Source organism: Gymnogyps californianus, chromosome 1, assembly GCF_018139145.2.
Source record: "Gymnogyps californianus isolate 813 chromosome 1, ASM1813914v2, whole genome shotgun sequence".
NCBI classification, from domain to species: Eukaryota; Metazoa; Chordata; class Aves; order Accipitriformes; family Cathartidae; genus Gymnogyps; species Gymnogyps californianus.
In genome coordinates, this window is record NC_059471.1 from 216,876,107 (window position 1) to 216,889,868 (window position 13,762).

Below are 13,762 nucleotides of genomic sequence, written 5' to 3' on the forward strand. Positions count from 1 at the left end.
ATATGAGAAAAGAAGCTGAACTGGATGTTTGCTGGATGCTGTTTCCTTGGGATCTTGGTTAAAGAGGGGGACTTTCCCGGTGTGCGGCTTTCCCCGGTGCATGCCGTGGGGCAGGGATGGCACCAGGGACTGCACTGGGGCTCTTGAGCCAAAGCATCCCTCCGGGACCCTGGGTTACGGCTTTGCCAGATGCCTGAGCCCAACGGCGAGATGCCAGGAGATCACCCCATGGTTTGCTGGCGTTCAGACAGATCCAGAGCCGGCTTTCACTACATGCCCGTCAGCTTCGTTGCATCCATCCCAGCCTGTCCAGAAACCTCTGCAAGTTCATTTCTGCAGCTCATCGCAGAGTCAGGAATCAGACTAACACCCACAGGTACTACAAGAAAGCAACGCCAGCCTTCCCGGCAGGAAAGGAGACACTCCTCGGTCTCCTAAACCACAACCACCCGTTTCCAAGTGCAGCCCCTAATTCTGCACCCCACCTCCACGGGAGGAACCGGAGCAATTTGTGGGGAAGTTTGTCACCGTAATGGATGATGACACGGCACACGGCACCCAAGACAGGTGAGGCTGCATCGAGCGGAACAAATCTGTATGGATGATGCGTTTCTGCTGGGGCAGGCGAAGGCTTCATGATGATTTATATATTTGCAGCTCTTGCCCAAAGAGTAGTGCCCCAGCATAGGTCGCTGGAGCCCTCTGCTGAATACACCTTCTCAGTGCTGGGAAAGGAGGATGAATAATGCTTTGGAAAGGCAAAAGCTGTGAATTTAACATTTTGGGGGCAGCTGAGAAGCTATAATTAAAAAAAAAAATACAAGAAGAAAGTGCACGAATAAATGTTGCATGTCAAGGTGTCAGTGTGAGACGTAACCACCGGTGTCCTTTGGAAACGGTCCCAAACCCAGAGCTGTGGGTCAGCACTGAGCTTGAAGCGGTTTGAAAACCTTTCATCTTTCCTGTCCTACCTTTAATTACAGCTGTGCTCCGTATAGTACTTTTAAAATTGTGGGGTGTCAGCTAAACTCCAGCTTAAAAATTAGATTAGGCTTTATTTATTTTTTTCTTTTAATGCAGCCATGTCCTGCACTCATCTGGTGCCTTCCTCTGCCAAGGCATCTCGAGGAGATTTTTAAGTGATGGGCAATAATATACTAATAATCGACAACCTTTCCAGGGCCAAGGTCCCTTCCTCCATCTGCTGTGTTTTCAAGAGCCTGTCACGTGGTGAAGACATCCCTGCACAGGTACATTCCCATCTTTGCCTTCTTCCCCCAAGAAAATGAAGCAAGTGAACAGGCATGGGAGAAGCTGCGATTTCTGCAGAAAAAAATATTCAGGGTGGAGATTGTTCCTCTAATCGAGTGCTCCTTGCCACGAAGTTAGAGAAAACAAAATGACAGATTGAAAAGCTGAAGGTTTGTGTAGGCTTGACCTGTTGTTTTGAACTTCTTCTGCGTGTCAGGGAATCATTGGGGAACCAGCTTTATTGTACTGAAACTGCATTTTAAGGGACCCTTAAAAACATTCTTCCAGCTGCATCGTTTTACGTCGAGTGCCCTCTTGCTGTAGAGGAATTCAGTCATTTTAAAAACTTAGGTGGGGTTGCACAAGACAATAATCCCAAAGGTATTATTGAAATAATGCCTCTGGGTCTGCTTATTCTCCGTTACTCTGGGCTGGTGAAAGCCCTACGGTCGGAGTGTAAATTATACCTGCCCTGGAGCTGCTTTACGTTATCTGAAGCTTCAGCACAACTGAGAATAAGGACCATATCAAGGAATAATGATAAATGTTTGCAAAATACATTAAAGGTAAAACCCATGGTGTTAATAACGAGTGGTGCTGCTCTGTTTTATCCTCTTACTTCGACAGTAGCTAACGGACAGGAGGTCGTAAGAAGGAATTTCTTTTTATTTTTAGTAGCCTTAAGACTCTTTTAAAACCTTCACCCCGATGTGCTGTAGGAGTAATGAATCATACCCTCGGCGTGATGTTAGGATTCAGCACCACGCAGCGTTTTCAGGTGCGAGGAGATGAATATTGTTCTGTGGATGAGTTTCCTTGTTAGTGTGGGTTTTTTTAAAAGGCTTCATTGAAGTGTCTTGCCATAAAATTATGCTTTGATCATATCCATTTGCTGTTAATGAATCCAGATGGGTTAGAGGCAACTGGATTGTAACTCCGATAATACGTGCGCTGCCTTTCATTTTCTCGCACGGAGTTTCAGAAGATCCTGCGCTGGCCCAGCTAACGAATCCAGCTGTATTAACGTGGCCTAATGCATCCTAATACATAGTGTCCCCAGAGACACATGCAGATGTGTCAAGATTGCTTTGGAAAAGGTTAAAATGTTACAGAAAAATAGCCATTGCGTATCTGGTACTGTCTTCTTTCATATGGTAATCTCCTTTTTTCTTTCTTTTATTTTTTTAAATCATGCAAGTAGCTTTGTATTTCCTTTAAATCAAAAGATCTTATTCTAAAATCAAGATATTGGCAGGAGCTTAGCTGTGATTTTAATGTTGTTGTAGAGAGGAGAAAGTAAGTGGGAGAAACTACGTAGAAACCAGCAATACCTTCTTTTTTAACATACAGTCTTTGGATTTTTAAGTTGTTGTTTGCTCAAATGTTGAGTTACGTAAAGAAATAGAAATGGGGTGGATCGAGACCAGATTTGATTCCTCTTCATGTGGTTGCACGTCCAACTCATGAAGTTTCCTATCGCATGAGGATGCCTGGAAGGACAGGTCCTTCCCCTGGTGAGCTAAGAGAGATCAGTTGATAGCGTGGGTCTGCTGAAAATCCCACCCACCTCTCACCAGTGAAATACCAGTGGAAAATGAAAAGTATCATTATCCATGCAAAGAGGAGAAAAACTGCTTTTGTCTTCCCGGTTGCTACATGTGCTAGGAAGGATTTTTTTTTATTATTATTTTTATTCCCTGTGTATAAATGTTAACTTTAATGCCTCACCCTTGAGGATCAGGATCAGCCCCCAGAAGGATACTTGGATTTGGCTTGAAGCTGTGCAGCAACTTCTGTATTTTCTATTTGTGCAGTCAGAGATGTTCTCGTGGCTCACGTCAGCAGGTCGGAGAGTCGCCTTTTCCTCCGCTGACAGGCAAACACTGGCCATGGGCGCACCTTTAAGCCATCTAGGTACAAAGTGAAGCACCTCTGCTGAACCCCCTTGCACTGATTGTGGTCGTTGGGGCTTGAAGGTTGAAGGACAGCAGCTCCTTCACCCAAATGCAATGAAGGCATGACTATGCCCTACCTCTAGCCCGGTGGATCTAATGGATCTGATTTCCCCAAATTACTAGGTAATTTTCACACCACATTTATCAGCCCAACGTACGTGGGCTTGAGTTTACTCTCAAGGGAGAGGTGCCAGATCAGTCTCCCGGTTTAGGAGGATTTGGGTGGATTCTTAAAACGCTGCTTGTGCCCTCTCTGGGGCCAGCCTGGCACACCAAGCAGGGATAGCAAAGAGCCTGGGCGATGTTTGAATCCTGCAGCTAATGAGCTGTGCTCACACCTCGGAGCCCATCGGTGTGCAAACAGCATCCGTGGCTGCTGCAGCCTCTCTATGCAGTTGTCTGCTTCATTTGCTTGCGATGACTCCGGGTTGCAAGTCCTTTGGGGTTGGTTGTTCTCCTGCGTGCGCCTCAAGCCCAGGGTGGGATTGAATATTTATTAAAACACAGATACTTGTAATAACAGGAGAAGCAGCGTAAACAAGAGCATCTGAGAGGCAGCTACACCAGACTACATTTTTGTTTGGACAAAATAATAATCCCAACTTGTTGCTAAATACAAGATGAAAGATCGGTTAATTCCTGTGATGTGCTTAAGAGCAAGCTTAATAAGATACAAGAGCAACCAAAGAGAAGGTGTTTTTTCCTCCAAGTACAGTTGTGAGCCAAGGATGTATCAGGAACAGCCTAGGCGGTCACTAAGCCTTCCTTGAAACCCCCACATGCTAAGGAGTCATGTGTGCTCTGAATGAGGATGAGGTTTGCAGATGCTTTTTTACCAAATCAGGGACAGGTAGCAGAGCAGAATCAATTCCTGTCACTCAGGGGTTGCTCTGGAGGAGCAGGATTATGGATCAGGGCGATGCTGCCGCACTTTAATCTGGAAATCAATAGAGAGACGGAAGTTGGGCTTGTGGGGATGTGGCAGAGACGATGATTTGGGGTTTGATGAGATTTTGCTCTGCAAACAACTGAGTCACTAACTCCTCTTCACATCCTGATTAACACAGAGAAAGGGCTACATTCAGCCTCGATGCAGCTCTCTTAAAGTCCCCGGGGTCCCCTCGTATAATTTGAGTCCAGAATTTCTCAGACAAATCAGGGCTCCCAAATGCTTCAGTCTCCTTCTTTGCCTTTGCACATAGCTCAGGAATAACCCTTCACTCTACCGAGTTAATATTAATTCAATTTATATCAACCTGGGACTTTGATAACCTTCCTTCTGTCTTGTTTGTAGCAACCAAATTAAATACAGCAGGCAATGTTATAAATACAAACTGTGCCAAGTCACCTTGGGGTGCCTCAGAAATCCCAAAATTCATACGGAGCTGTTTAAATCTCGGACATTATCAGATATGTGGCACCTCCTTCTGCAGGCTGTCCGAACTTGCTCATCTATAGGATGTGGAGCAGCATTTTTGGTTTGCGGATTTGCCCTGTTGTTTCTATGATTGTAACACACTGCTTGGGGTAACAAAAGGATTGCAAGGTGCTACTTAAACCTCAGCCGTCGGCAGAAAGCTTGTGCCCTACACATGCAGCTTGTGTGAATGGGAGTGATGGGTGAAATCCCTGGTCTTTAGGATAGTCTGCAATCTGTGAGTTCAGAGTTATTGGTCAGACTGAAATGCTCGGGGTTTGCAAGTCCAAGCAGAGCTCAGCAAAGCTGTATGTACCTGGTTCCTCTAAAAATCACACTTTTGCATTTTGAGGTTTCGTCTAGTGAAGCAAAGACCTGGTGAACTCCGCTGGTCCTCAGCAACTGGCTCAGAAATCCAAACTTTCAGACCTGATATTCAAACCCCTAAGCCACCCCTCTTCATCTCTTCCATGGTTTCGTCTTTTTCCTCATTCGTTCTGCTTTACGTCACTCGGTGGCATGGACTGCTCCAGCATCTGCTCAGCGTCGGGGAGCATCAGCTGTACAGTTGCATCTGTGACGCTAATTAGCAAAACATGAGAAGGCTGAAATTAAGACGCACGCTGAACTGCTGTTCATACTCGTGCTTTTCTTTCTTTTCCAGAGCACGGTAATTGTGGAGAAGACTGTTCAAGACCTGATGAACCTGATGCATGACTTGAGCGCCTATTCGGATCAGTTCCTCAACATGGTGTGTGTGAAACTCCAGGAGTACAAGGACACCTGCACCCTTGCCTACAGGTACAGGCAGGCTTGGAAACCGATGTATGCTGGAGATACTGCTCTTAGGCTTTTGCTATTTTGCCATGAGTAGGCAGGAGTTACTTCTAGAAATCATCTCTGCTGGGATGGTCAAGGATATTTCTTTCTAGGTGGGAAAAAAATCTGAAATAACGGTCATTGGCATATGAAGAGTCTTGGCTTCCCAGTGACTTTATCCACATCACACTGTGGTTTAGGCTCTTTAAATGTGGATGACAGTGGTAGTAGAGCTTAGAAACCACACGGCTTTTCTCTGAATCAGGCAAAAGGTGACCTCAGGTTGGAGATGGAGAGTATAAGGTATCATCTTTAACATAAATAGCTGGATATAGCTATTGCTTTCTTGTAAAGCAAGTCAGATCCTTCCATTTGAGTGTTCCCAAGAGATTCAGCTATATTTTAATTAATTATATTGAGATTTCAGATCTCATGGCAATGTAGGAATTAGTAACCACAAATCACTATATAAATACACACACACACTGGGTTTTGTGAAACTTTCCCGAAACCTTTCTGTAAACTTATTCCTTCAGGGGGTCATCAAATGCTCTATCCTGGGCTGCCTTTGTCCATTAGCATTTTCGGGTGATCCATCTCTAACTGCTTCCCTAACCACAGCGCGGAAGCTAAATGCAGCGTGGTCCCACTGGGCACAGGGTTATCGTGCTGGGTCGTTTGGTTTAAATCCTTCGGGTACTCGCTTTATCGTAGATTTCCTGGGTAACCGTCGATAAGTAACTTATTCTCTGTACATCCCAGTTGCCCATCTGTAAAATGGCCCACCCTGGAGAGGGGGGCCAGGACCGTGCCCCGTGCTGCAGGGATAAATACTTGCGCTGAAAGACACTAAAGATGCTGCGGCAATGTGGGCCGTAATAGCTGCTATACATAATCTCCTTTAATGGCTAATTGAGGCTGGCGATAGCAGGGGAAAGCTGAAAAAGCCCCTTGTGTTTTCTGACCAAGAGCATTAAGAAATTATTTCCTATTGCCTGATTTCATTCAGGAGAAGCTTCATCTGGCGAGCGGCTGTGTACGGGCTCATTATTATTATTAATAACGGCAACAATAGCAGTGAGCACATATGTGGGCTAAACTTTGTCTGAGCGCTCGTATGAATTGGTAGCTGCTCGTGTGCCGTTGTCCAAAATGCTCGTATTTTATATGAAACTTCACTGACTGGAGCCAGACAATAGCTGTGATTTCTTTGGCTTGAACTTAAAGGTCCTTCCTTCCTTCCTTTGCTGATACCATTCCTGGATTTGGCACCTGCTGAGGAGTAATTAGGACAGCCCTAATTTGGCAATATCCTGATTAGAGCAGGAGGAAAAACAGGAAACGTTCCAGTTTTGCTGCTAGCAAATGACTGACTGAAATAGAAATCTATATACATTTCAAATGATGCAGAGGAATATAGCAGCTACCCGGCTTTCCCGAGGCGAGCGGTTTGATCCGCGGGGATGTTATGCCCTCTGCAGGGATCTCGCGTCGATACGGCTCTGCGCAGCCTTGCCCTTTGGACCAGGGTTTTCCTTGGAGGTTTGAGACCGGTAAATCCTCATGTTGATAAAGTTAGTGGAGGAAGGATCATTTATAGCTGCTTAAAATCAGAATAAGCTCCTTAGAGCTGTGAATTAATACGATCAGGCGAAGCTGTCGGAGCAAGGGAGTGTGTGTCTGTTCTTGAGATGTCAAGATAGTGAGAATTTGGGAAGCCGGAGAAATGGTTTATGCAAGATTTGCACATGGCATGCATTCACTCCACGTGTGCATGTGTTTCTTGAAGGGGAGTATGAGCAAACGTGGATGAAATGTATTCAAATACAGGCTCCTCAAAGCAAGACTGTTTTGTTCGGAGTCCTTTGCAGAACAGATAGCTCTGTCAGGACGTCAGCACTAAGAAATGCACAGCTGAGATTTTTCATGTTTGATTTCCATTGGGCTCTGAATTTCTAGTGAATGCAAAAAAAACCTAACGAGGCTGGATATGAATGGATTGGACATTTATATAAGTAGCTACTATGGATTTTCTTGTTTTAATTGATGACAAATTTCGGAAGCGTATTTAATCTGATGTAGGTGAGATGTCTTCTACAAATTACATGTTTGTAAGAAGTGCAATTTCAGTTTGATGCAAACTGTTTACAAATGTGAGTTATGTTTTCTGACTAGTTTATAAGGGGTTGGGGATTAAAATGAAAACAAAACTGGGAGACAGAGCCACAAAACCTCCTGCTGTGTTGGCAGTGCTTTTCTTAAGTCTTGTCCAGCCCACGTCTAGCTGCTTCTTCAGCAAATTTCTATGAAAGCAGCTCTACTCATGAGTTGAGCCTGTATAGTTAAACCATTTTACGAGGCTTTGGGAAACACTGAAAGGCCATAGAAGGAATGACAGGGACAGGGAAAAACCTGACTAGTTCAAGGTAGCTGCCCTTAACATGAGTCTTTCTTTTTAATCTCTTGCCAACACCCTTCTCAGACAAGCTTTGCTGTCTTGAGCGCTAAAACTAATCTCTTTCCATGTCTTTCTACAGAAGTTGGCCCCATGTTTAGTTATGTTCATGTTGAAGTTGCACATTCTTATTTTGTTGTCCAAGTTTAAGTTCTATCCTGCGTGTCTACCTCCTTCTTACCAATCTTCATCCTCTCTCCCTTGAACAACCATCCTCTTGTGCATTTTTCAACCTATCTGAAGAGCCTGAATAAAGCACTCACCCAAATGACTCTCTTTAGTCTGTAAAAGAGATGGACATTTCCAAAGAGTGATTCACCTTAATTAAAATGTGCCTAAACTCTCTGGAGGTGCCCAGCTCTCTCCATCAGCTGTGAAGGCAGCTTATGGTGACCAGCCTCCTGGCTGGACTGTCTTAGCTGAATCTGTAAAATTAGGTGGGGTAAAACTGGGCCTAAATCTTTCCAATTGTTGGGGGGTGGGTGTGGAAAATCACAGTTCCTGCTTTCCAGCCAGGCAAAATAAAACTAAGCCCCTTTTTATTGATAAGGAAATGAGGAGCAGATGAATTCATCCAAGGTGTGGGGTCTGTGGTCAAACAGGAGTCCCTAGGAAATGCTCTTGCCACTCGGTTTACTACTTCTTACTGGCTTCTTCCCCTTCTTGCATTAACTTTTTGGTTTTTAAGTTGTCTTTTTGACTCTTTTTGGGCAGGGATCTCTCTGTCCTAGGCCGTTAGGTACCCGGCACATGCTGAGCATGCTTTTAAACTCTTTAGCAGTGTGAGCAGAGCTCAGCGTAGAAACATCACTTTGGCCCTGGGAAGAGGAAAAAAATCGTTTCCAAATACATTTGGCACAAGGCAACGGAGTCCAATTAGCCCCTGTGGCCCCCAGATGTTTTCTTAAGGAAAAGCCATGGCCCCCAGCTGTGTCCGGGGACGTTCCCCATCACTCTGCTCCCAGCTCGGGGCGGCAATGGTGCAAATCTGGGACCATTTACCACCAGCAGATGTTTTCTGGATAAAACCCACTGAGCTGTGGAGGGGTGAACCCTCCTCACTCATGTGCCATCACCTGTGTAAGTGTTACACCTATTCCCTACCTGCTCCCGGGAGCTGGCTACAAACAGATGGCATTTTCCTTGGCCCGTTGAGCTGTGAATTAATTAGTTGATTATGGCTCTGGTGGTAGCAAGTAACCCTATTACAGCAGCAGGAATAATTACATAGGAGTTTGGGAGAAGGGGAGGCGTTTGAAAGGAAGCGTTTTGAGCTGTACTAAAACATGTCATCCTGTCTTGTGATAATTTACTCGAGGACCCGAATTAGATTGACATTGATAGAATTTACGGAGGTTGAAAACTGGCTGAGATGCTAGAAAGAAAAGGTGGGGGAAAAGGAGTCTGTAATTGATGGGGAAAGCTGGGCGTCTAACAGAGATCGGGGTACGTACCACCCTATTTAACATCTTCCTTAGTGAGGGGGTGGTTGGAGTAAAACCAACCTGTCAATAAAAATTAGGAGGTGTTGCAGTCATGGGAAAGAATGGGGACATAATTCCAAGGGACCCACGTAGTGGTGGCAGTGTCCCAGCATCAATTAATTTGAAGGTCCCTATTGATTTCAGTGGAGATTTCAGCTTAGGGCTCCAGTGGCTCGTGGACCCGTGAGTACCACGTTGCCGCAAGGTGAGAAAAGCAGAAATCATGTGGGTTAGGCTCACGGAAAACCCTGACCCTAGAAAAGCAAGGACACCAAGCTCAGTTTGCAACTTGCTGTAGCAGCCAAACATCCTCCCCTCTCTCCTCCCCCAACACCCACTCCAGAAAGCAATAGGATTTGTGAGGACAGCAGATAATAAGGATCATAAAACAGAGAGGTAGCTCTGTCCTCTGTATAACTCCATCAGAAGACTCCCAAAGATGACTTGCATTCGTAGACATCTGAAGGGCTATGATAAGGCTGTAAATAACTGAAGAGAGTAAATAGTGCAAGTGGTGAGAGCTGAAGCTGCTGTAAGGGGAAATAACGGGGAGTAATGGGATGAAATTGAGTAAAATAAAACACGAGCACAGTATCAGGATCTTTTTTTTTTTTTATCCAAGAGTTAGATTTGTTCAACTGTGAAATAGACTCCCAAGGGAAGGAGACTATTACTTTAGTCATTTAAATCTGGAGAGGACAAAGCACTGGCTAATATATTCAGTGGAACAGTTGTCTCGCCTTGGCAGAGAAATGGCCAGATATCATCAAATTCAGTTTTTCCATCTCGGATGTCAGAGATTCTGGTGGAGCTTTTTTTTTCCCCTCGGTTTTCACCGGGGTGAAAAAAAAGAGCCCTTTTTTCATAAGTGGAAAAACACCGAGTTCCTAACAGCAGCAGAAGGCCAAATTGAAATTTTGATGCTGAGGTCTTCCGTGGCTGGAAACAAAATTCATTCTTTCGTCTGTGGCAGATGGAACATGAAATTTAAAGAGAAGGGAAATTTATATGTAAGTGCGTGTGACAAATTCATTTTCACAAATCGTGTGTACTTACTGAGCAGAGGTTGTTTTCTTGGTGGTAGGTGAAAGGAGTGATAGGTTGCTCCGTGCTGGTGGGAAAAGAAGTAATATCTGCTCTGTTTCAAGACAGATCAGCATTGGCTCCTATCTCAATGCCTTTTTCACTGTTTTCCTTTTCAAAACGCAGATATTCAGTGTGTTGTTACTTTTATTTCTATTTATTGACCAAAACTACCTTTCAGGAAATGTAAATGAATGAACCGGTTAATCCACATAAACCCCTTAGAAATGTGCGGGGTCTTTATTGTGATCTTGCATGACCCTTCCCAAAATCACCACCTGAATGCTAGTGACAGCTCTGAGCGTCTGTTTGCCCCATGCAACATCCTAGCTTGGATCCAGAAGTGTGCAGCCGAGTAAATGGCTCTGCACGGTCCACATTGAGCTGACACGGGCTGAGCCAGCACAGATACATCCATACTGCAGCACCCAGTGACTCCAGTTCTTGGTTGACAGACCAGTGTTGAATCCCTGCATCTTTTTGATGCACAAAGTTTCTATCCATGTTGGAGAAGCCGTTTTTTTCTGGGGGACAGTAACAGAAAAAGATCGATCTGGCATTTACACTTCTTCAGCCCCTTGCATTGTAGGACACAGCAAACATGCATTATTTCTAGGTGTCTTGTAGCCTTGTGAGCAAGGGGTAGTGGGTGTTTGAGGGGAAACACAGGTCCCAGAGCCTTTTCTGTATTTTTGCATAGTAGAAGGTGATCAGTCTCGTAGTGCACAAGGGATATCTTGATTCCGTTGTTAACCTGCAGCTAAGCCTCTCGATAGAACAGGACCTCTGAGACCTTGTCTTTTCAGATGCTTCCTTTCTCAAGTCACACTGTGCTGGTTGTTCGATGGGTTTGCCATGTTCCCATTACAGAGGGCAGGAAAAAGTCTTGCTGCTGCCCGTTGGAGAGGTCACCACCATGCTTTTGCTTTGAGTGATGTGGACAGGTCACGCGTGTTTCTTCTTGGGCTGGAGAAGCAGTCCAACTGGTCACCATGCAAGGACTTCCTAGAAGAAGAGCCTTTCAGGTGCTCGCCAGAGAAGGAAGTCAGTGATAGGATCTAGAAGGAAACGCCAGCACCCCTAACTCCCTCTTGCCTTTTCCAAGAGAGAGAAAAACACCTCCCAGATCCTTGCTGTCTACTGAACAACCCAAGAGTGGGAGAGGACTTTCCTCTCTCTAGACACGGTGTGCCCGTGAAGTAGCAAACATTGACGAGGACTATGCTGATGGTTGTTCATGAGCAATCCTGACACAAAAAATAGGCGGCTAATTGACTCCTCCAAATACAGCATCCCGTTTGTCTCCTGCAATTGCCAGTGAGGAATTCAGATTAGTTACACTGCCAAAAATATTAAACAGGGAAAGTCTTCATAATTGGAATATGCTGTGATCTTTGATTCGATTTCACACGTACATACGATTTAGCTGAAATCTCTATTATTAGATGTTTTGGATGACTGGAGAGAAGATCCTGGACCCTTCATTTCCTTTCATTGCTTCAGACCTGGTCCCCAAGCTGGGCCAGCTGCTGTGCGGTGAGCTAGTGGCTTCCACCCAGGTCTTCCTGGGCAGGCTTCCACGTTGCAGTCACAACACAATCAGCAGCGGCTGGCGAGCTCGACTGAGATTGCAGAGAACAAATGAGCCATGGAGAAACTACCTTCTCTCTCTTCTAGTACAGAATGACCTCCTCCGGTTGTGTAAACGATTGCAAGTTGAATGATTTCAAGGGTGGGCAGAATATGGCCTTTTTTCCCTTAAAGGACTCTATCAAAGTACATCAAGAGTTGGGTGTTTAAGAGAATTTTGTATCCTGTCCACCTGTGTTGCCATACCCTCCACAGCAGCGCTTTGTTGAATTCCTCTTTGGACCCCTTCCTTAATGCTTAATGCACATTTGTATGTGATAGGGATTTTAATGAATATGTGCGGAATTGCGTGAAAAGTACAATTTGCTTCGCGCTAATGTGATTGTTGCTGCTTTCCCCGTAGGAGCATCGTGCAGTCGGATGAAAAGCTGGTGATCAGCGCGTCCTGGGCTAAAGATGACGATATTAGCAGGCTCCTGAAATCTCTGCCCAACTGGAGCAACATGGCTCAGCCCAAGCAACTGAGACCCAAGAGAGAGGAGGAGGAAGACTTTATAAGGTAAAATATTTTATGAAGTTGTAAAAAGATTTCAAGGAGAATAGCAACAATGGTAAAACCTGCTGGAAACAGAATAATTCTGGTGTTTGCGTAGCTGCTGTGTCCCCAGGTGTGAGAAGAGGTTGAGACATGGTCTTTCCTCAAGTGGAGTAATGAAACTTGAGTCCACGTGCCATTACGCTGCGTGATTTTAAAGCCAGGCACCAGCTTTGCTGAACTGAGAACTTCCTGTGCGTTGCCTGGATTCGGTTCTGTTGATGGTATCGAGAAATCATTAAGGAAATTATCTGTTTGGGGGATGTTTCTGGCCTTTGCTTATCAGTGGTATGATGGATTGGTAGATAAACCATCCTGAAGCTCTTTATCCTTCAAGAGAAAGGAGAAAGCAGAGCTTCTTCTCACCTGCAACAAGGACAGAAGAGAGGGAGGCCATAGTTCAACAAGGAGCTTCAGTGGCAGTGCCAGCTTGCTGCTTTCCTGCCCTTGCTGCTCATTTCTGCTCGCTCTGTTGTTCAAACAAGGCTATTTGAAGAATCGTGCTTGTGAACAGAGTCAGGAAAGCAGCTGGGTTTGGGGAGGGAAAGAAAAGGTTATTTTTAATTCAGGCAGATCCTTGTCCTGGTTGATGGTGCTACTCTGATCACTTACGCAATGAAGAGAGCAGCAGTCTGCAACCTAATGGAGGGGCCAACTGGTTGTACTGGGCAGGAATTCCCAAAACTGGCGTTGTCACCAAAGCTGTCCTCCATTTGAGCCATGACCTGGTGGTGTTTCTCCTCCTTCCAACCCCAGGAGCTATGTAAGGAGAGTCAGATGAAAAATATTGGTATCTCTAGAGGGGAATCTTTCAGAGGCAACTTACTGTGTCCAAACCAGATTGTTTCTACCTTTTCAGGCAAGTGAAAGCCTGTAAGTAGGCAGATTGCCTTTCCCTGCACACTGTAAATGGCTTAGTCTCTGAATCGTTGACGCATCCTGAAGAAACAGGTCCTCTTTGTCATTCCAGCGAGTCAAAAAGCTTGTCTGCACATTCCCATCACTATTCATCACTTCCTTGATTGGCATTTGGCTATAAAACTGTAGGAGTAAGTGAAGCTGTTGAAAATTACAAGTCTAATTTGCCCAGATTGTCATTTTACTTATTCACTG

At 45.0% G+C, this 13,762-nt stretch overlaps 1 protein-coding gene across 1 annotated transcript in view; it reads left to right on the forward strand.

Moving 5' to 3' along the window:
- EXOC4 (exocyst complex component 4) overlaps positions 1–13,762 on the forward strand; it is a 417,970-nt gene that overhangs the window by 334,629 nt on the left and 69,579 nt on the right. Inside the window, exons 12-13 of the mRNA XM_050900532.1 lie at positions 5,288–5,424; positions 12,458–12,613. Coding sequence (XP_050756489.1) covers positions 5,288–5,424; positions 12,458–12,613 — 293 coding nt within the window. The remainder of the gene's footprint in view (positions 1–5,287; positions 5,425–12,457; positions 12,614–13,762) is intronic.